Source organism: Peromyscus eremicus, chromosome 14, assembly GCF_949786415.1.
Source record: "Peromyscus eremicus chromosome 14, PerEre_H2_v1, whole genome shotgun sequence".
Classification (NCBI taxonomy): domain Eukaryota; kingdom Metazoa; phylum Chordata; class Mammalia; order Rodentia; family Cricetidae; genus Peromyscus; species Peromyscus eremicus.
Window position 1 is genome coordinate 49,039,863 of NC_081430.1, and position 24,653 is coordinate 49,064,515.

At 37.9% G+C, this 24,653-nt stretch overlaps 1 protein-coding gene and 1 non-coding gene across 6 annotated transcripts in view; one reads left to right on the forward strand and one right to left on the reverse strand.

Annotated features, from left to right (window-relative positions):
* LOC131923819 (cation channel sperm-associated auxiliary subunit beta-like) overlaps positions 1-24,653 on the reverse strand; it is a 170,900-nt gene that overhangs the window by 49,453 nt on the left and 96,794 nt on the right. For all 5 annotated transcript variants that reach the window (XR_009382733.1, XM_059279005.1, XM_059279004.1 and 2 more), the window contains exons 16-18: positions 17,333-17,487; positions 15,454-15,608; positions 9,034-9,227 (exon numbers count right to left, since the gene is read on the reverse strand). Coding sequence is in view for 4 of the 5 variants with exons in the window: in XM_059279005.1 (XP_059134988.1) it covers positions 9,034-9,227; positions 15,454-15,608; positions 17,333-17,487 (504 nt within the window). In the remaining variant the exon portion in view is untranslated. The remainder of the gene's footprint in view (positions 1-9,033; positions 9,228-15,453; positions 15,609-17,332; positions 17,488-24,653) is intronic.
* LOC131924844 (U6 spliceosomal RNA) lies at positions 23,237-23,343 on the forward strand. The gene has a single exon (XR_009383098.1). It is a non-coding gene; the product is annotated as a U6 spliceosomal RNA (small nuclear RNA).

Below are 24,653 nucleotides of genomic sequence, written 5' to 3' on the forward strand. Positions count from 1 at the left end.
TAAGAAATTCCAAAAATTCCATCAGAAAACTCCTAGAAACAATAAACCATTTCAGTAATGCAGAAGGGCACAAAATCAACTTACAAAAGTCAGTAGCCTTTCTATACATCAACAGCAAAAATACCAAGAACATACTCCCATTTACAATAGCATCAAAGACAACAAAATATCTTGGAATAAAGCTAACCCAGGAGGTAAAAGACAATGAAAATTTCAAATTTCTTAAGAGATTGAGAAAGACACTAACAATAGAAAGAAATCACATTATTAATGGATTGGTTCAGCTAATATTTTGAAAATCCTAGGAAAAGCAATTTGCAGATTCAATGTAATATCAACCAAAATACCCACAACAATTTTTTACAGAAATAGAAATGTCCTAAAGTTTATAGAGAACCAGAAAAGAGGCTGGATAGCCAAAGCTACCCTGAGCAAAAACAATACTTGGGCATTGCTATTCCAGACTTCAAGGTATTTTAAATTGCAGTTGTGTACACACACACACACACACACACACACACACACACACACCCCCCTTTGTGTGTGTCTGTGTATGCCAAAAAAACATAGTATTAGCAAAAATAAAGACTAATGGAATAATACAGAAGACCCAAACATGAGTAACACTGGATAGAAGAAAGCATCTTCAATAAATGGTTCTGGGAAAACTGAATGTCCACAATGTAGAATAATTATTGTGCATTATCATCTTGCACAAAAATTAGATCTAATGGATTCAATACCTCAATTTGAAACCTGAAACACTAAAGCTGCCAAAAACAAAACAAAACAAAACAAAACAAAAACATAGGCAGTACCTTACAAGACTTTCTGAGTAGGACTCCATTTGCATAGCTACTAAGGCCAACAAATACAAATGGGACCAGGTAAAACTAAAGCTTCTGTACAGCTAAGGAAAAAATCAAATGATGAAGAAACCCACAGAATGGGAATCTTAGTCAGCTATATATTTGATAGAGGATTAGTACCAACAATATACAAAAATTCAAAAACCAAATAGCTAAAGAAATAAATGGCCAAATTCAATCATGGGCTAGGCATCTAAACAGAGTTCTCAATAGAATAAATAAAAATGACTTAAAAATACCTCAAATCAGGCAGTGGTGGCATATGCCTTTAATCCCAGCTCTTGGGAGGCAGAGGCAGGTGGATCTCCATTAGTTCGAGGCCAGCATGGTCTACAGAATAAGTTCCAGCACAGCCACAATACTTACACAGAGAAACTCTGTCTCAAAAAACAAAACAACAAAAACCCTCAAAAAGCATTCATTATCCTTAGCAATTGGGGAAATACATCTAAAACAACCTGAGATTTCATCTCGTCCTAGTCAGAATGGCTAAGGTCAGCAAAAGAACTGACAACAAATTCACTGTTGATGGGAATACAAATTGGTGTAGTGACTCTGGAAATCAGTACAGAGAATCTCCCCAAACTAAAAACAAATCTACTCTACTATATAGCTCAACTATTCTATTTCTTGACATATGCCCCAAAAATTCAACATCCTATTTCATAGAGATGTGTGCAGCAATGTTCATTCTTGTCCTATTCCAGTCCCTGTAATTAGGAAATGGAAACCTATCTAACAGATGAATGGATAATGAAAATGTACTCCATTCAATGGAGTACCATTCAACTGTAAGAAAAGTGAAGTCATAAAATTTGCAAGTTAATGGGTGGACCTAGAAAAGACTATATTACACTATAAAGTGTAATGCAGAAAGACAAACACTGCATATTATTTGTCATTTCTGGTTCCTAGTTCCAAGTCTTCAGATGTGAGTATACAACATGAAGTAACCACAAAAGTATAAAGGGACCATAGGCATGGGGCAGTGGGCAGGGAACAGAGAGCTTGAGAGGAAGAATAGTTAGGATATTGATAATAAGAAGTGGGAAATGAAAAACTGGGAAGGGAGCTCCAATTGGGGGTCGAGGAGGGAGGTCAATATAGAAGGAGAAGAAAGGACAAGGGACAAATAATACCAAGGTTGTTTGATAAAACCTCAAGGAATGATATTATTTTATACTTACCTAAAATTACATATAATACATAAAGATAAAATATATATAAAAGAAGTCATGCCACTTTGGCTAACAATGCTCCCCACAAAAACCATAGTCTAACAAAAACCCCAGTATTGGGCATGAGAAATCTCATTTAAAATGGCTGGTTAGGGTTGTCCAAATGAGCCCCAAAACAATATAGGCTAGTGATGTAGCTGTTAGTTGCCTCTCTTTTATTAGCGTCACTCATTTTACAGGTGTTTTCATACTGTTAACTATTATGCATCTGCTGATTTTTCTGCATGAAAGACACACAAATGCAGATAATTATACACATGAAACTTTTGTTTTGTTTTGGGAGTATGTTTGTTTGTTTATTTGTTTAAAATGAGAGAGTCTTACTATGTAGTCCTGGCTGACCTGGAACTCACTACATAGACCAGGCTGGACTAAAGCTCAGAGATCTGATTGCCCCTACTATCAAAGTGCTTGGATTAATGTTATGAGCCACCATGCTAGGCCTACTGTAAACACACACACACACACACACACACACACACACACACACACACACACTTTAAAACAGATTCTTGTGGGTGTGTGTCAGCTGCCAATCCCCAGAAACACTTTCTACCAGAGAGCCCTAGTTTGCCACACAGGGCTGGGACTTAGGCAGGTGATTTTCACTGTTCTTCCTGTCCTCCTCCATGATCTCTCTAGTCTCGCTCTCAGTCCTGTAGCAGCCTGCTTGTGGGAGCCCCTCCTCCCACCCTATCTCCAGTTCCTGGGTACTCTGCCTCTTGGTGTGGACCCAGCTTAGCTCTTTCCTGCCAATCCTAGCCATCCCTTTTAGCTCATCTCCATTCCTTTGTGTCAGCCATTGATGCCCAGAAACACTTTATCCAAGGGATTACCAGTGGCTACACAAGGCTGGGGACTCAGGAAGACGATTTTCATTTTCCTTCCTTTCATCCATTTCGATCACTCCAGACTTACACTTAGTCCTGTAGCAGCCTGCTTGCAGGAGCTCCTCTTCCCACCTCAATCCAGTCACTGGGGACTCCACCTCTTGGTGCAGACTCAGGGTTCCTCCAGCCCTTTTATTCCTGTATCACAAGACTTATTCTTGGTCCTACTGCAGCCTGCTTGTAGAAACCCTTACCCCTACCCCACCTCCACTCCCTGGGGACTACACCTCTTGGTATTTAGCTCTTTCCTACAGCTTCTTCAAGTTTTTCCACCTATCCCATCTCCATTCCTTTCTGCCACCTGCCAATCTGCAAAAACACTCTGTATCAGGGACCCCAGAGCCACCACACGTGATCTGGAACACCTACCCAACAAGGACAAGACCAGATATTGATACTAAGAAACACCTCAAACATTATAACTCCAGATATCTAGACCCTAGCACAAAAACACAAACATGAACAGCTAAGACAATATGCCTCCACTAGAAGACAGTAGCCCTATTATAGTTAAGCCGTGAGAAATGCAATATAGCTAAAACACAAGATAAGGACTTCAAAACCAGCAATTATGAATAACTTCAAGGACTTTACAGAGGATATAAATAAATTCCTTAATTGTTGTAGAATATTATTTTAAGATGTGTTACATTTGTTTATGCTGTTGGAATATTTGTTTAATGATGCAAAGCTGTGTTGCATTCTTTTATGTTGCATTTGCTTAACTCTGTGAAGCTGTGTTACTGTATCTATCTAAAACACCTGATGGTCTAATAAAGCGCTGAATAGCTAATAGTGAGGCAGGGGAAAGGATAGGCAGGGCTGGCAAACAGAGAGACTAGATGGAAGAAGAAATTGGGGGAAGGGAAAGGAAGGAGCAAGAGAAGGAGGAGGATGCAAGGGGCCAGCCACCCAGCTACACAGCCAGACACGGAGTAAGAAAGAAAGTAAGATAGAAATAGAAAAAGGCAAAAGCCCAGAGCAAAAGGCTAGTGGGATAATTTAGGTTAAGAAAAGCTGGCTAGAAATGAGTCAAGCTAAGGCCAGGCATTTCTAACTAAGAATAAGCCTCTGTGTGTGATTTATTTTGGGAGCTGGATGGTGGGCCCCCCAAGAGAGCAAAACCAACCAAGAACATTTTGGCATTCTAACGTGGGGTTAGAGTAAAAGAAAATCCAACAACACTTATTAAGATCTGTGAAAACACAGCTCAATGAAATAATGAAAAAAATTCAAGACATGAAAGTAGAATTTAGCATAGAAATAGGATCACTAAAGAAAACCCAAACAAATAAAACTGGAAATGAAAAATTTAGGAAGTGAAACAAAAGCCTCAGAGATAAGCCTCACCAAGAGAGTAAAAGACACAGAAGAGAGAATCTCAGGTGTTGAAATAAATGTGCACACAGTGAAATAAATGGATAGGTCAGCCAGAGAAAATGTTAAACATAAAAACACCCAGGACCCAAATGTCCAGGAAATCTGGGACACTATGTAAAGACCATATCTATGAATAACAGGTATATAAGAAAGAGAAGAAACTCAGGTCAAGGACACGAAATACTTTTCAAAAATATTTTAAAATCACAGAAGAAAATTTCCCTAACTTTAAGGAGATACATCTATTAATAAAGGAATTCCTCATGACACATAATAATCAAAACACTAAATGTACAGAACAAAGAAAGGATATTAAATGTTGCAAGGGGAAAAGACCAAGTCACATATAAAGGCAGGCCCATTAGAATAACACCTGACTTCTCAATAGAAACTCTGAAAGCCAGAGTGCCTGGATGAATGCTCTACAAAATCTGAGAGCCCTCAGATGCCAGCTTTGGCTACTATGTCCAGCAAAACTATCATTCACAATCAATGGAGAAAGAAAAACATCCCATGATAAAAACAAATTTAAGCAATTTCTATCTACCAATCCAGATCTAGTGAAGGCACTAGAAGAAAAACTTCTGTCTGAAGAAGTTAACTGCACCCAAGAAGAAATGAGGAATAAATAATCCCAGAACAGTAAATCAAAAGAGGAAGAAAGAACCCACATCATAACAAAATAACAGAGATCAATAAACACTGCACAATGATAATTCTCAACACTAATGTTCTCAATTCCTTAATAAAAAGACACAGACTAACAGATTGGAGTTGAAAACAGAATCTACTTTTTCTAATGCATCTGGGAAACACATCTCACCATCAAGAATAGGCATCACCTCAAGATAAAAGGATGAAAAGGAGTATTCCAAGCAAATATACCTAAGAAGCATGCAGGTGTAGGAATTTATTATCAGACAAAATGTACTTCAAACTAAAACTTTTTGTAAGGGATAATGAAGGACACTACATACTCATTAAAGGAAATATCCACTGAGATGGTGTAGCAATTCTAAACATTTATGCATGAAACACAAAGCACTCAAGTTCATTAAAGAAAAACTACTACAGTTAAAATCACATACTGACCACCATACAGTGATAGTGGGTGACTTCAATACCCCATTATCATCAATAGACAGGTCATCCAGAAAAAAAAATAAACAGAGAAATGCTAGAGATAAATATCATAAATCAAATGAACCTAACAGACATATACAGGGTATTTCACCCACACACAAAGAATATACTTTCTTCTCAGTGGCTCATGAACTTTCTCCACATTTGACCACGTACTTGGACACAAAGAAAGTCTCAACAGATACAAGAAAAGTGAAGTAACACCATGCATCCTATCTGACTGCCATGGATTACAGCTGGATATCAACAAAAACAGGAAGTATACAAACTCATGGACACTAATTCACCACTGAATGAAAAATGGGTCAAGACAGATATTAAGAAAGAAATAATGAAAATGAAAACACAACATACCCAAACCTATGGGGCACAATGAAGGCAGTTGTAAGAGGCAAGTTCACAGCACTAAGTGCCTACATTAAAAATTGGCGAGATCTCATATTAGTAACTTAGTGGCACAGCTGAAAGCTCTAGAACAAGAAGAAGTAACAGCCCAAAAGAACAGACAGCAAGAAATAATCAACCCCAGGACTGAAATCAATGAAATAAAAACAAACAACAATAAAAACAATACAAAAAAATCTTGAAATTAAGAGTTAGTTCTTAGAGAAAATAGAAGATTGAAAAATCATTAGCCAAATTAACTAAAAGATGGAGAAAGGAGATCCAAATATATAGAATATATTGTTATGGAGAGACAAAGGGAAACTAAAATAGGAGGATTAAATAGGGATATGGATTCAAGAGAAGAGTAAAAGGAGGGAATACACGGGAGGAATAATCAATATCAAAGGTCATTTAAAAATCATATGGAAAACTACTACTGTGCCTAAAATATATTCATATATAAAAGGAATCTAAATGGAGTCACCAAATAATAAGGAGGACAATGTTCCAACTAGACATCTTATGCCACCATGTAAAACCTCCAGTGCCAGGAATGGGTTACATCTTGCTGAGTTGTTGGCTAAAGGGCCCCATGAAAAGCCACAAGCATCACAGGCTATCACTAAGGGCATTGGATACTCTCCACAAACTGCTGGTGAGGCCTATGATGAAGACAACATTTAATATATCTCATTAAACACAGAGAAGTCAAGCTGGTACCTAACTAGAAGCTTCATACCTACTGATTAGTGTTCATGGTACTAGAAGGTACTCTGTGTGCATGCTGCCGGAGGAGATAGTTAATTATCAACCCTGCTACAAATACTGTGATTTACAACAGTGATCTGTCTGCAAGACATACTGGCACAACACTGCCACAAACATTATGGAAGTAATTAACCACTTTTTGAATGGATTTAAGGCCCACTCTGAGATAGAAGTCACACTTGACACTGATAAAGTGGTGAAGAACTTGAGACTATATATGCTATGGCCTAGGGGAAAATCAAATACTATTATTCTGCTAAAGGAACATAGCAATAAAATGACTTTCAGTGACATTCTTCTATACACATGTGTTAGTGCCTCACTGCTATAGACACTTCCTGTAGTAGATATGGAAACACACACACACACACACACACACACACACACACACACACACACACACAGAGCCTGCTCAGGCAGGGTAGGTCTCATGTCCAGGAAGAGTCAGCAAACACAAAACAAACTCAATGGTATTTTTGTAGATTTTTTTGTCTTATTTTGTTTTGTTTGGGAATTTTTTTGTATTGTTGTTCTTTTGTTTGTGTATTTTGGTTTCTGTTTTGTGGAGAAGTATTATGTGTTTGTTGTTTGTTTTTAGGGAGGAACATGAAGTTGGAAGAATAGAGTGCTGGGGAGGATCTGTGAAGAACTGGGGAAAAGGGAAACTTGATCAAAATATATTTTATGATTTTTTTCAATAAAAAAGAAAAACAATACAGGTTCTTGCTATGTAGCTGAGGCTCACCCCAAATTCATGATTTTCCTGTCTCAGAATCTCAAGTGCTAGAGTTCAGAAGTGAACCACCTGGTGGCCTTCAGATTTACCACAGTCCTTCCTCTCTTTTACCTCTCTCTTTGTGTGCTGGAGATTGAACTCAGAGCCTTGTGCATGCTTGGCTTGACAAGGTGCAGGTTTGACAATTGGAGAAGAAATAGGAACCTAAGGTTTGACATGATCTCCCACCCAATGTCTTGCCTTTGGCTGGCTTCTCTGCCTTCCTCTGTGGCCTGTCTATGTCTCCTGCCTAGTCACAAAGGCAAAATGATCTTGTTAAACTCAAATCAGACCAGTCATTTTCTAGCAAAACCTTCACAGTTACTCAGAGTGAAAACTAAATCCTTCACTAAATTAAAAAGGTTTTAATTTGCCAGGTGGTGGTGGCTCATGCCTTTAATCTCAGCACTTGGGAGACAGAGGCAGGCAGATCTCTGTGAGCTCAAGGCCAGCCTGTTCTGCAGAGCGAGTTCCAGGACAGGCTTCATAGTTACACAGAGAAACTCTGTCTTGAAACACACTCCCCAAAAAAGGTTTTAATTATGTGTAGTTATTATGCGTTTGTGTACGTGGGTATAGGTGCCCTCAGAGAGCAGAGGCATTGAATCCCCTGGAGTTGGAGTTCCAGGTTGTTCTGAGTGCTGAGGTTGGTGATGGGAACTGAACTTGGGTTTTCCACAAAAGCAGTATATACTTTCAATCATTGAGCTACCTATCTAGCCCCAAACCCTATTAACTTTGTTTGTGTATCTGTCAGATAATACTTAGAAATAGAAACATCCTTTATGACAAAGATTCAAATTCTCTCTCTCTTTTTTTTTTCACTTTTGGTTTTGTTTTTTGAGACAGAGTTTCTCTGTGTAGCCCTGTTTGTCTTGGAACTCACTCTATAGACCAGGTTGGCCTTGAACTCACAGTGATATCCCTGCCTCTGCCTCCGGAGTGGTAGGATTAAGGGCGTGCTTCACCACCACCCTGTTCAAATTCATTTTGATTATGTAGGGCAAAATTGTCATATTCTTTGAAAAAATTGACACAAAGTCTCTCTATACCTCCTTGGCTAGTTTGGAACTTTATATCTATATCAGATTGGCCTGAAACTCACAAAGATCTGCCAGCCTCTGCCTCATAAGTGCTTGGATTAAAGGTGTTACATCATCACTCCTGGCCTCTTTTTAAAAAGTTTTTTAAAACAATGCATTCCAAATGTATTTTTAATTGACACAAAAATCCTATTTTCTCTTACTTCTTCTGATCACTGTTTAACACAAAATAAGTGTCACTGTAATAAATAATACACACTACTTCTGAGGACATAGTAGTGAAGTTGTAGGTATGTTTTGTTATATTATGCACAACTGATCCTGCAACCTAAGTATCTGGAAACTTTGGATAAAGAACTAGAATTGGAGAGTAAGAAAAGTACTGTAGTAGTAGAGCACTTGCCTAGTATATTCAAGGCTTTAGGTTCAATGTTCAGACACACGTACAAACACATTAGAACATAAAGGAACATGAAGTCTTCTCAAAAGGTAACTTTATTTTTTGTAACCATTAGAGATAGATTATATTTTTATACTTACCTGCTGTTGTAATTTCAATGTGGTAAAAAGTATTTCCAGTATAATAAATTTTAAGAGAACCATATACAGAAGCACTATCTGAAAATTTTTCTACTCCAAAAGGTTCTATTATTTCTGTGAGAACCGAGGTATGAAATCCCAAAGGACGATTAGCATGTACTAGCAATTTTCTGATGTAAGCATTTCCATTTTTACTAAAAGCAAAATGACAAACATATAAAATGGATATCTCAGTGGCTTAAATAAGCAGACATATTAACATATAGTTTACAAATAAAATATACCAATACTAGGATTGATGATAGGAATATACCAGCTAACAAATGACTATTTGGCAAACAGTTGTTCAAAGTTTTTAGATGCCAAGAAAATGGCCTATACAACATTTTCACACTTAAAATGGGCAAAGATTATCTATCTATCTGTCTATCTGTCTATCTATCTATCTATCTATCTATCTATCTATCTATCTATCTATCTATCATCTATCTACCTACCATCTACCATCTATCAATCATCTATTTATCATCTATCATATCTATCTCTCTCTCTCTCTCCCTCTCTCTCTCTCATCTGTGTATCTATCTATCATCTCTTTTGTGTTGGAGATCAAACCTAGAACATCATGACTGTTAGGCCAGTGCTATACCTCTGATCCACATCCCCAGCCTATAAATATTTTTAGCTGTCAGAATTCCACAGAGATGATATTTGAATGGAAATAGCTGCACATTCACTACTGCTGTGATTGTAAATTAAGACAAGTTTCCTAGAAAGCAATTTGACACTTTACATTTGAATGAAAAAAATAAAAAATGAAGAGACATGACTGCTCCTAGGTATGGTGGAGGAGACATATTGTAGCTAAGAGGGAGAGAATAATCAGAGGCATCTGGAAGGGTCCAAACTGAACATGGCCAAAAAAGAGAGAGTGGAGAGTGAGAAGAGAAGAAAGAGGGAGCAAACAGAGTAAATCAGAGAGGTCTTATAATCCCAACACCGAGGAGATGGGTTCAGACACACACACACACACACACACCCCACATATGCAGGAGAGAGAGAGAGAGGGAGAGAGAGAAAGAGAGAGAGAGAGAGAGTAGGTAGATGTTTTCAAGTAAACATCATACATCATACATCATCAGGGGACTGGGAATTAAAATAACAAACCTTAAACACTAACAATGTCAAATGTTGGTAAGGATGCATGAAAGGAATTCTAATTCATTGCTGGTGGAAATGTAGAAAGGTATGGTGAGTTAGGCATTTTCTTTTAATTTCAAACATATTCTTACCATATGCAATATTCTTGGGTATTTACCTAAGTGAACTGAAAAGATATGTCTATACCAAAGTCTGCATGTGTATACTTCTAGCATTTTGTTCATCAGGAGCAGCTGGGATGTCTTTCACTTGGTGAATAGGTTGGGGCTGGGGAGATGCTCAGCATTTAAGAACACCAGCTGCTCTTCCAGAGGACCTGGTTTGATTCCCAACACCCACATGGCAGTTCACAAACATCTGTAACTTCAGTTCCTGGAGATTCAATGCCCTCTTCTGGCCTCCATGGGTACTGAATGCACATAGTGCACAGATGTATAAGCAAAAAACCCATACATAAAACAATAAAAATAAATTAAAACAATGGGTGAATACTTATATAACGGTTTCAAACAGACAATGGAATACTAGTCATCACTAAATAATTATCAAGTCATTAGAAGGTAATAGGTATCTTTTAATTTTTTGAAATTAAAATATAGTGAAATCATTTCCCATTTTTTTTTCCTCCCTCCAACTCCTCTCACATCAGCTCCTCTCTCATCTTTCTCCCTTTCAAATTCATTACCTCTTTTCCTCTATTTGTTGTATATTTATAATCTGCTTAGTCTATTTAGTATGTACATGATGTCAAGGCTGACAACTTGCTATTGGATAACCAACTGAAGGGCTCATGCCTGAGGAAGGTGATTTTCCCATCTCTCCATCCCTTGCGGGTTACAGAGATCAAGTGTAAGTCATTAGACTTGTACAGCAAGTGTTTTACTGGCTGCTCCATCTTGTCTGCCACCTACATGGCTCTTGACTCTTCTTCTCGTAACTATCATAGTCCACCAGGGCCTCCCTTCTCACAGACGCACCTGTTTCAGCACCATTAATTCTCTTTTCATAGGTCCTAAGGCGTCAGACGCCTTTTACTCTTATCTTGTTTCATCCTTTCCATTACAGTCAGAGTGAATTTTCAAAAAATGCGAACGTTTCATTCTCCAACATAACATTTTACAATGGTTTCTGATGGCATCCTCATGTAGCCTATACTATCTATCTTAGTTATGGTTTTTATTTCTGTGACAAAACACTATGACCAAAAGGCAAGTTGGAGAGAAAAGGGTTTGTTTGGCTTACACTTCCATATTGCTGTTCATCATTGGGGGAAGTCAGGATAGGATCTCAAATAGGGAAAGATCCTGGAGATGGGAGCTGGTGCAGAGGTCATGGAGGGCTGCTGCTTACTGGCTTGCTTCCCCTGGCTTGCTCAGCCTGCTTTCTTATAGAACTGAGGACCACTAGCCCAGGGATGGCACCACCTACAATGGGCTGGGCCCTCCCCCATCAATCACTAATTGAGAAAAAGTCTTACTGCATTAGACCTATATATGAAATATTCCTAAAAGAGCAGAAGTGAAAAATACTACTCCCCTCAAATATATTCACAATAATTGATTGTATAATAGTTTCATTCCCAAGACATAGAGTAAATTTCAATCAATTTCCAAAAGCAAACTTTCAAAGCACAGAAAATTACTATCCTAAGAATTTTCTAGAAGACAATATTTATGAGGTTTTATAATCTTTATAACAGACCATAAAATATTTCAAGGGCAAAAATATATGTGAAAAATTGTACCTTCAATTTTGAACACAGATCTCAAATTCTATATGTTAGCAAACTAGTCCATAAGTATATGATAGATAACACAAAATGACCAAGATAACATCGTTAAACTCATACTATATCTCATAATATTCATCAAAACTAAATGGGAAAATTGAGTGGATTAGCTCAACATATGCTTAAAAAAATTAAAAACCCAAATATCCAAATCTTTGGCAATTGTGAGCTGCCTCCTGCATGACGTGGAACTAGTAACTAGACTCGGGCTTTCTGCAAGAGCAGTGGGAGCTCTTAATTACTGAGCCATCTCTCCAGCCTCGTCTATCTTTTTGGAGGGGACAGGGTCTCTCCATGAAAGTAGAGATTATGAATGGACTAGACTGATTGGCCAGTGAGCCTCTGGGATTCCCCTGCCTCTGCCTTCCAGAGCTGGGATCTCAGGTACACCATTGCATGCCTGGTTTTTCACATGACTGCTGGAGACCTGACCTCAGACCCTCATACTTGTTCAGCAAGTTTCTTACTCACTGATCCATCTTTCCAGCCACCAAATCACAAGTCTCCTAACAAGAGAAAGCTTTTTAAAGGGTGAAAAACTGTAGAAAGATCATGTCATGGTGAAATGTTTAAACTATTCTTTTAAAAATCAGGAGCAACAAGGAAGCCAGATATTTTCTACTTAAGGTGCTTATTATTAGACCTGCAGACTGTAATAGGAAAAAGTTATAATATGCTGAGAATGTTAAGAAAGAAGCAGAAATTATTTGCAGGTGATGTGATTATTTACTTAGAAGTATGTCTATGCTTACTAGGAAAATCTAATGGAATATGTAGAAAAAGCACCAGAATTATTAAAAGAATTTAGCAAATACAAGATTACCATATAAAGGGAAATGAAATTTTTGCTTTTACTTCAATTATAGGAAAAGAAAATATTAACTAGTCTCTTCCCATAGAGCCATTAGATAGACATACTTTGAATATTATTTGTGCCCACCGAGACTGAGACTCATGCTGAGACTTTATCCTCCACAGAGCAGTACTGTAGAGTGGAGTCCAGTGGAGATGGTGTAGCAGGAATCTTAAAGGTACTTATTAATAAAATCAAACCTGAGGCCAGTTATTGGGGTGAATGCTGGAAGATCAGAGAAGCAGAACATGCCACAGCTACCTCACCTTGCCAATTCCTCAGCTGATCCTGTTTCCTCAGACTGGAAACCTCTGAGTCCTCATCCAGAATGAATCTCAACTAAATTGCTGCTCCAAAGCCTGAAAGCTTACCCAGCTAAAAGATTCTAGTTTCTGGTTTTCATGCCTTATATACCTTTCTGCTTTTTGCCATTACTCCCTGGGATTAAAGGCTCACTTTCTGGGATTAAAAGTGTGAGTCACCATGCTTGGCTGTGTCCTTGAACACAAGAGATCCAGGTAGATCTCTGCCTCTGGAATACTAGGATTAAAGGTGTGAGTGCCACCATTTTCTAGCCTCTGTATCTAGTGGCTGTTCTGTTCTCTGACCCCAGATAAGTTTATTAGGGTGCACAATATTTTGGGGAACACAATACCACCACAGAGATGGGATGGCTTTTCTTATTGTCAACTTGACTACATCTGTAATCAACTAAAACACAAGTGGCTGTGTATACCAGTGAGGGATTTTTTCTTAATTAAATAATTTGAAGTGAGAAGACTCATTTTTAATCTGGATGTTTTGAGGTGGGAAGACACACTTTTTAATCAGGGGTACACCTTCTGGTTGCAGCCTTTAAAAACAACATGGAAGAGAAATACTTTAGCTTTTTGCCTGCTTGCTCTTGCTCTCATTGGGAAGTCCATATCTTCCTGGCAATAGAGAGTACTTCTTTGAAATTCTGGAATATACTGAAGACCATCTGAGACATCCAGCCTCGTGGGCTGAAACAACTATTGGATTATTGAACCTTCCATTAGTAGATTGTTGGACTAGCTGGACCACAGCCTGTAAGACATTCTAATACCCATTCTATAAGTCCTGTTCCTCTAGAGAACACTGACTAATACAGGAGGTGTTTGCATCATGGCAGTACAGCCCTATCTAAGGAATGGAATGGTTAGGAAGAAACATCAGTTTTCTGTTTCTTAAACATCTAGTTGTCCTCCAATCTACCTTCCACCATCAAGTAAGGCCACTTCCCTGACCACAGTTAGACATCTTAACCTGGATATTCTAGTGGCTAGAATCAAAAGCCCAGGTAAACCACCTTTCTCTATAAATCACCCAGTTTCAAGTGTTTTTTTTTTTTTTTTAATAGAAATAGGAAATGAACTAAGCCAGAACTAACCTGGAATAAAGTGGGATTAGCAACTGGAGGGAGACACCAAACACTAGGATCATTTCCACCATGGAAGAAGAGCATGGGGAAAGGAAACAGTGCTGACCATGACACAAGAAAGTAAGCATCAGCCTAAACTGTTACAAATGCCAAAGGCCAAGTCTGTGCCAACATGTGAGTCTGGAAAGGCTACAGCACTTGGGCAAAGGGACTTTGTACTCAGTGAAAGCTCCATGGGTTTCCTTTGCAGGTTCATGACAAAGACTGGGGCAAGACAGTGATTGGAGACACTGGCAGCACAGTTAACCTGGGGAGAATCAGAGAACAGGAAGAAGCAGGCTACTGTATCACCTGATTCTCTGAACTTTGTTTCATGGAAAGCAAAACCAGTAATCCACAGAGTATTGGGTATCAGAAACTTGAACACAGGCTTCAGCAAGTCAACAGTGCTGTCTGAGGATTCTCTCTCCAACTCTGCCTTTCTCCTCCCCCTGCCCTTCTTCCCTAGGAAGAGGATACTGTAAGTGATGGTGTAAGAAAATGAAGACAGTCCCCTGGAGTGCACAGGCTAGTACACTTTACAGAAGAGGGAAGTGTAACACAATTCTTGACCCACTAAAGAGTATCAGGAATGTGTCTTGTTTCTAATTTTCTAAGGGAATTAAGTAGAATTAGCCGCCAGCAAGATGGCTCAGTAGTTGAATCCCTGTGGGTTGTCCTCTGATCCCACATGTGGCACACACACACACACACACACCACACACTCAGAGAGAGAATAAAAATTTCAAAACAAAAGAAATATAATTAAATGGAATGATTAAGACACGAGAAAGATAAATAAATTCTACTCACAAACTAATTACAGACATAAAGCAGAATTTAGTTGCTTCAAGATGTAATTCCTGTTAAGAGACTTTTTTTTTCCTTTATAGAAACCTGACAAACGGAATCCCATAGTCACACAGATAATCAAAAGCCAAGGAGATCCAGTAAGAGGCAGATGCAGGGAGATCTCAGGGAGTTCAGGCCAGCCTTGTCAACATAGAAAGTTCTAGGTCAGCAAAGACTATATAGTGAGAATCTGTCTCAAATGTATTTTGTCATGAAAGACATTAAAAAACTTATTAAAATAAAAAATCCTCAAAAAATGGGTTAAACTTTTAGATCTGAAAACCAGTATGTATTCTAAGTAAGTGTGAACAAATCATCAATTACCTGTAGCTTATCACTTTCCCAATGTGAATATTTTTGAATTTCCTTTTGTATATCTTGTGTTTAGGTTCATTCAGAGGTACGTATGCAAAGAAAATCATTTCATTGGGGGAGAGAAACTGTGGAGCTAGTGCAGTATCAAATCCCAGATCAGGTGGCTGAAATTGGAGAAAAGGAAGTATTGTATGTTGAATGTCTTATGCTTCAATTATAATGCAATTCGAATAGCAAACTTGTTTTCCATTCATATCAAAATAATTCTGCTTTACTTATTGATTGGAGCAATATACCTATATGCTCTTTGGATATCTTTGAATATCTATATATGTGAAAAGGAAAACTCAGTTTTCTGTGGTGGAGGAAAAGGAAGTCTGATAATTAAGACACAGTTTGAGGTTCCTGTGCCCTTTGTAGGAAGGTGAGGTGATGAGTTTGGAGGTGCAGATTCTAGAGTTGGGTCATCTATGGTGAAATGAAGCAGAGGATGTAAAATAATGCTTCTTGCTGTGGCTGCCCAAATTAATTAGTTAACAAGAAAATGCTTCAAAGACCTGGCTCCAAGCCAGTCTGATGTAACCAGTTCCTCAAATGATATTATTCCCAGATGTCTCTGGGTTTATGTCAAGTTGACAAAACCCAACCAGCACAGCTTGCATATATGTGCCACATATGTGTACTTACTGCTCTTAGAGGTAATAAATGTGTATTGGATGTTCTGGAGCTATAGTTATGGATGATTGAGTCACCATGTGGTTTCTGAGCACCAAATTCTGGTCCTCTGGAAGAGCGGCAAATGCTCTTAGGCACAGAGTTACCTCTCTAGGCCTGGACTGACTTATAAAGAGACCCATTCTATTTTCTGTTTTTTTTAAAGACAAATAACAGTTTTACCAACCCCTACCGAAACACATTTTACTCTTGGTGGCTTTCTTGATGAGTATTCATTTTCTATCTATGTGCCAGTAATAAGTTCCTCTCTCTCTCTCTCTCTCTCTCTCTCTCTCTCTCTCTCTCTCTCTCTCTCTCTTTCTCTCTCTCTCTCTCTCTCTCTCATATATATATATTCATAAATAGCATATTTTACATTGTAATTATTAAAAATATTTATCTAGCTGGGTGGTGGTGGCACACGCCTTTAATCCCAGCACTTGGGAGGCAGAGGCAGGCAGATCTCTGTGAATTCAAGGCCAGCCTGGTCTACAGAGCAAGATGCAGGACAGGCACCACAACTACGCAGAGGAACTCTGTCCCCAAAAAACAACAAAAAAAATAGGTATCTATTATCATCATTGAAGGGCAGAAAAACTGGGCTCTATGTCAGCATTAAACAAGGAATAAACTAGGGAGCAGGGCTATTTAACACGCAAGGTGAAAGTTGAGTTAAAATCATATTTCTTCAAGGCTAACATTGGAAGGTAGAAAATAAACTCCACCAGGAGCTGAGTTGTTTGTAACAGATCTGTTTTAGACATGTTGTTGTTCTGCTACAAAATCTAGTATAAGGACACCCGTGGGGCTTATAGATTTTGGAGGTGTTCAATGTTACATACAAAGTTTTCTCTTAGCAAAGAGTGTTTGTCCTGACGGGTCTGGAGATATGGCTCAGCTGTTAAGAGTACATACTTGCTCTTGCAATGGACTTGAGTTTGGTTTGCAGGTACCCTGCCAAGTGGCTCACAACTGCCTGTAACTCCAGCTTTAGGGCAGACCCATCACCTCAAATAAACACCTGTCCTTATATGTACATACACACACATATATAATTTAAAAACTGTAGAAGGGTTTGTATTAAGGAAAACACTGTCTCATTGGCCTGCACATAGAATGTAGCATCTTTGTTCTCAAAACAAGGCAATCAGCTTCAGTGCATCACGTTACTGACCGTTCCAAAAATAGTAGAAGACGTTCCAGAGCCTGAAGATGATAAATCAGTGTCAAAGCGTTCTGGAGTCAGTTTGTGTATGAATCCCAAATGATCATAGTATAATGTGAAAATATTATCCGAAAATCTTCCACTGTTAGTGTATCTTGTTAATCCTGTTAGGAAACAAACAGAACTCTCTTGATACTGCTAAAATATAACTAGAAGAAATTTTATATTATACCTGTAAAAATTTGCTCATTTAAATTAAGGGCGAGAGTAGGGCTCTGAGACTTCTAAATTAGTAAAAATACATGCTACTTTGTTACATTCTTGGACAGTCTTTTGCAGTTCCACTTCATTACAGAACATGTCCAGCAATGTGGGCAGGTAGAACAGAACAAAGGGGTTGTCTAATCAAAGCATATGGAAGAAAGATGTTGAGTCTCCCTTGGTGGTGTTTCCTCTTCCCCAAACTATCAAATTAGATTTCTGTCTATCTAGGATCCATTGTGCTTCTGTATGAACTTTATTTTTTTTGGTTTCTGTGATGAACAGAACTGGACTTTGAAAGTGACTGTATGGAATATGTAGATTGCTTTTGGTAGGATAGCCAGTTTCAAAACATTGATTCTTCTAATTCATGAGCACTGGAAGTCTTTTCATTCTCTAGTGTTTTTCTCATGAGAATTCTCTAGTGTTTTTCTCAACTTAATTCTTGAGTGTTTTAAAATTTTCATTGTAGAGATCCTTCACATCCTTTGTTAGATTTATTACAACATAGGGCTACCATGAATGGGATTCTTCCATTTTTTAATATGTTGCCCATAGGCTTTTTATATATACTCCTCATTATATTGATATATGTTCACTCTATTCTCAGATTTTTAGGACTTTAAACATGAAGGGATGTTGGATTTTGTCAAATAATTTTTGTGTGTGTCTGGTGACCATGTAATTTCTATACTAGAGTCCATTATGTGATTCATAACATTTATAGCTTTACATATACTGAGCCATTCCAGAATCTCTGAAGCAAACCAACTTTGATGATGGTGAGCAATATTTTTGATGAGTTCTTAAATTTTGTTTGCAAGTACTTTTTTGAGATTTTTTTTTTAGTCTAAGTTCATCAGATAAATTTGTGCTTTTGTTGTTGTTGTATCTTTATTTGCTTTGTTATCAGGGAATACCAGTTTCAATAGGAACTGAGAAGGCTTGGCATAGTGGTGCACACATTTAAACCCAGTACTTGGGAGGCATAGGAAGGTGTATTTCTGTGAGTTGAGGTCAGCCTGGTATATTTCTTGTGTTCCAGGTCAGCCAGAGCTACATCAAATGAGGCCCTGTTTTTAAAAAGAGAGAAAGAGAGAGAGAAAGTTTGGTAACATTTCTTCATTTCCATTTTATGGACTAGTTTGGGAAGCATTGGTGTTAGTTCTTGGAAGGTATAGGAAAACAAACCAGTCAGTTCAACAGGGGCTGGACATTTTGCTGTTGTTGTGGGAGCTTTTTATTAATTGCTTCAGTCTCATGGCTTGTTATATACATTCAGATTGTGTATTTCATCTTGGCTTAATTTGGTTGATTACACATACCCAGAAATTTAAACATTCCCTTTAGATCGTCCAATTTAGTAGAATATATGTTTTTAAAGTAAGACCTGATAATTTTGTGAATTTCATTGGTATTTGTCGTAACACCCCCTTTTGTCTCTAATTTTGGTCTTCTCTTTCTTTCGGTTAGTTTTGTTAAGGGTTTGTCAATCTTGCTCATTTCTTTAATGAACCAACTCTTTGTTTCATTGATTCTTGGCACTTGTTTGTTTGCATTTTTATGAATTTCTGTGTTGATCTTAGTGATTTCTCTCTGTATACTGATTGGGGGTTTGCCTTCTTTTTGTTTTTCCTGGGCCCTAAATTGTATCATTATTTGAGACCTCTCTTATTTGTTTACTTGTTTATTTATTTATTTATTTATTTAAGACTTTTTAAAATTAATTCCACATACCAATTACAGATATCTCCCTCACCCCTCCTCCTGCTCCCTGCCAGCCTCACAGACACTGAGAGCAACCATTAATAAATGGGACTCCTGAAACTGAGAAGCTTCTGTAAGGCAAAGGACATGGTAAATAAGATAAAATGACAGCCTACAGAATGGGAAAAGATCTTCACCAACCCCACATCTGACAGAAGGCTGATCTCCAAAATATATAGAGAATTCAAGAAACTAGACATCAAAATACCAAACAATTCAATTAAAAAATGAGCTACAGGTCTAAGCAGAGAACTCTCAACAGAAGAATCTTAAATGACCAAAAGTCATTTTTAAGGAATTGCTCAACATCCTTAGTCATCAGGGAAATGCAAATCAAAATGACTCTGAGACACCATCTTACACCTGTCAGAATGGCTAAGATCCAAAACACTGATGACAGCTTATGTTGGAAAGAATGTGGAGCAAGAGGAACATTCCTCCACTGTTGGTGGGAGTGCAAATTTCTCAGAAAACTGAGAATCAATCTACCTCAAGAACCAATGATACCACTCTTGGGCATATAGCCAAGGAATGCTCAATCATACCACAAGGAAACTCTCTCAACTATATTCATAGCAGTACTAGCCAGAACTTGGAAACAACCTAGATGCCCCTTAACTGAAGAATGGATAAACAATATGTAGTACATATACATGGTGGAATACTACTCAGCAGTAAAAAAACCAATGACATCATGAAATTTGTAGGCAAATGGATGGAAGTAGAAAATACCATCCTGAGTGAGGTAACCCAGACTCAGAAAGACAAACATGGTATGTACTCACTCATAAGTGGATACTAGATGTAAAGCAAAGGATAACCAGACTACAACCCACAGTTCCAGAGAAGCTAGGTAACAAAGAGGACTCTCTCTGGTTTTTAGGTACTTAGAGCTATAAATTACTCAGTTAGGACCATTTTCTTTGAAACACTGTATCCCATAAATTGTGATATGCTATGTTTTCGTTTTTATTTGATTCTAGGGTTTAAAGTTTTTTCTACTTATAGGGGCAGGAGAGATGGCTCAGTGATAAAAGATCACTGGCTGGACTTCCATAAGGATCAGTTTTGATTCCTGGTACCTACAGGACAGCTCACAACCATTTGTAACTCCAGTCCCAAGAGGTCCAAGACCCTTTTCTGGCCTCTGTGGGTACCAGACATGCAACTTGTATATACATGCGTGCAACAGATATACATGCATGCAAAACACCCATACAGATAAACTATAAAAATCCAAATTAAAAAACTAAAATGTTCTTCTTGTTTTCTTCATTCATTAGTATGTTACTTAGTCTTTTAGTTTTTGTATGCTCTATGGTTCTTCTTGATGTTGATTCAAATTCTTATTCCATTGTGATCAGGTAGAATACATAGAACAATTTCAGTTTTCCTGTAATGGTTGAGATTGTTTTGTGTGGTTTATTTGGAGCAAGTTCCATGGATTGCTGAGAAGAATGTATTCTGAAGCATTTGGATAGGACATTCTGCATTGTCTGCTCAGTTCTTTTGACCTATGGTGTCATTGAATTTGCATGCTTTTCTGTCTAATTTTTGTTGGGAAGACTTGTCAGTTGGCAAGAATGAGCTAGAGAAGTTGCCCTCTACTTTTGTTCTAGGGTTAATCTGTGGCTTAACAGCTAATAGTATTTGTTTGATGTATGTTGTGGAATATTACTTTAACTGTGTAAGGGTGTGTTACATTTGTTTATGCTGCATTTGTTTAATGATGCAAAGATGTGTTGCTTTACCTGCCTAAGGCACTTGATTATTCTAATAAAAAGCTGAATGGCCAATAGCTAGGTAGTAGAGGGATAGGTGGGACTAATGGGCAGAGAGAATAAATAGGAAGAGGAATCTAGTCTCAAGAACAGAGGAGGAGAACAAGGGAGAAAGAGAGGGAGATGTCTGGGGCCAGACTCTTCAGTATGAAGGACTTCAAGTATTTGCTGTAGAGTTGACTTAGTGGTCATATGCTATGCTGGCCTATTTTTTATCATTGAAAGTTTTATTTTTTTCCTGCAATTATTACAGATAGCTTTGCTGGAAATAGTAGTCTGGGGTTGGCTGCTATTGTCTTTTAAAGCTTACAATACATCTTACCAATGAGATGGGGAGTTTCCTTTCAGGTCTGTCTGTTTAGTGTCTAAATGCTTCATTCATCAAGACTGCCATTTCTTTGCCTGCCTCAGAAAAGTTTTTGTTATGATTCTTTAAAAATGGTTTCTATGTCTTTAGAACCAGATTCTTCTACTTCTATGCCTATTATCAACAAATTTTGTCTTTTTCAGAGTATTTTATATATCTTGAAATTGCAACTGTTGTCCTTTTATTATTTCATTTTTGTCCTTGTTTTAGTGTTTTAGTTTTATCACTTGTCTTCAAGCTCAGCTATTTCATCTTCCTCTTGATCTGTTCTATTGGGGAGATTTTCTGGAGGGCTTTTTATTTGACTTATGTTTTTCATTTCTGGCAATTCAGATTGTTTTACTACCATTGTTGACTTCATCTTTTATATCTTGTATTGCCTTCCTTATTTTCATTCATCTTTTTTTGTACATAATCAGGAACTCATTTTATTCTTTGAACATACTTAAACCATTCTTTTGAATTCTCTGTCTGGGAATTCAAATAACTCACTCTAATTAGATGCCAGAACCGTAGGATTAAGAAATTTTGAGTTATGTTGTCACGTGTTTGTGTGTTTCTTATGCTATTGAATTGGGATTTACTCATCTGGTGTTATTTGCTTGTTAAATTCATTTTTTATCAGCTGTATCATTTCAGTTGAAATACTTGTAATGTTCACATGGGACTTGGATGTGGTAGAATTGGGTAAGCTAACTGAAGACCTTCAGCACTCCCTTCTCTCTTCCAAATCCTATCTCCTAGTCTCATCCCTAGCTCAGCATCCCTAGAACACCTGCTGTAGCACTTTTCTCCCACCACCTCCATCTACTGTGGATCCCACAGATCTTCCCCTCCTAATGCCCCTCTTGGACTTGTTGCTTTATCTCAGCCTGCAACTTCAGCAGGCACTCCCTGATTACCTACAGGCCATTCCTGCCAGGGAAGTAGGTAGGCTGACTGTAGATCTATCTTCCCCTTTCCTTCTGTTTCTCCAGATCCAATCTCCCCCGTCTCATCCCCAGCACTATAGCAGACCTTCTGTGACTTCTCTTCACTGTTTACCCCCATTCCAAGAAGACTAAATAAGAAAAGCCTGGTTGAAGACTCTGTTCAGCTCTCTCCTGTGAAACCCTTCAGACCCCTAGCCTATCCTCATTCCTAAAGGTCAGCACCCAATACCCAGAAACACATTTACCTGGAACCCCCAGTGCCCACACCTATGAGGTTCACAGAAAGTTTTGTACCAGATAACACACAGCCATCACACCCTCCTAAAATCCAGAGAGGAAACAGATATGGAACAAAACACTCACCCAACAAAGACAATCAGAAATCACCACCTAGACCTGTAATTATCCCAATCCCAAAAGCTGCAATGCCAGTGTAAAAACATAATCAATAATGGCCAGAACAATATTCTCCAGTAAGAGCCCAGCAACCCTACCACAGCAGGCTGTTAATATTCTAACAGCTGAAGCACAAAAAAAGACCTTAAAACTGCCTGTATGAAGATGATAGTGGTCTTTTAAAAGGAAATGAATAAATCCCTTAAAGAATTCCCGGAAAACACAAACAAATAGAAGAAGGCAACAAATTAAACCCAGCATTCGAGAGGCAGATCTCTGTGATTTTGAGGCCAGCCTAGTCTACAGAGCGATATCCAGGACAGACACCAAAACTACACAGAGAAACCCTATCTGGAAAAAAACAAAAAAACAAAAAACAAACAAAAAAACTGTTCAAGACTGGAAAATGCTACTCACTTCAGCAGCACATGTACTAGAATTGAAACGATACAGAAAAGATTAGCATGGCCTCTGTGCAAGGATGACACAGAAATTTGTGAAGCATTCAATATTTTTATAGATAATCACACACTAGCAAAACCCAAAGAAAGGAAACACGCACACACATATACACACACACCACCACCACCACCGCCAGAACCAAAACCAAAAAATAACAGGAATTAACAATCAGTGGTCATTAACATCTCTTAATACCAATGAACTCAATTCACCAATAAAAAGACACAGGCTTACAGAATGGATATGTAAACAGGATTCATCCTTCTCTGTGTACAAGAAACATACCTTAACTTCAAAGACAGACATTACCTCATAGTAAAGAGTTGGGAAAAGATTTTCTAACAAATGGATCTAAGAAACAAGCTGGTATAGCTATCCTAATATCTAACAGAATAGATTTCAAGCTAAAATTAATCAAAGGAAATGGAGAAGGACATTTCATATTCATCAAAGGAAAAACACATCAAGATGAAATCTCAATTCTGAACATCTATGCCCCAAATACAAGGGCAGCCACATTTGTAAAAGAAATATTACTAAAGCTTAAATCACACATCAAACCCCACATGTTAATAATGGGAGACTTCAACACCCCACTCTCACCAATGGACAGGTCTGTATGACAGAAACTTAACAAAGAAACAAGGGAACTAACAGTTGTTATGACTCAAATAAACTTAATATACATCTACAGAACATTTCACCCAAACACAAAAGAATATACCTTTTTTTTCAGCACCTCATGGAACCATCTCTAAAACTGACCACATACTTAGTCACAAAGAAAGTCTCAACAGATATAAAAAAATTGGAATAACCACCTGTATTCTATTGGATCACCATGGTTTCAAGTTAGAATTCAACAACAACACAAACTACAGAAATCCTACAAATTAATGGAAACTGAACAACTCTCTACCGAATCATCACTGGGTCAAGGAAGAAAAAAAGAAAGAAACTAAAGACTTTCTAGAATTTAATGAAAATGAATTCACAACATACCCCAAATTATGGGACACTATGAAAGTGGTGCTAAGAGGAAAGTTCATAACACTAAGTGCCTACATAAAGAATTTGGAGAAATCCCACAACATTGACTTAACAGTACACCTGAAAGTTCTAGAACAAAAAGAAGTAAACTCACCCAGGAGGAGTAGACAGCAGGAAGCAATCAAATTGAGGGCTGAAATCAATAAAAGGAAACAATACAAAGAATCAAAGAAACAAAGAGTTGGTTCTTTGAGAAAATCAACAAGATAGACAAACCTTTATCCAAATTAACCAAAAGGCAGAGAGAGAATACCCAAATCAAGAAAATTCAAAAATGAAAAGGAAGACATAATGACAAACATGGAGAAAATCCA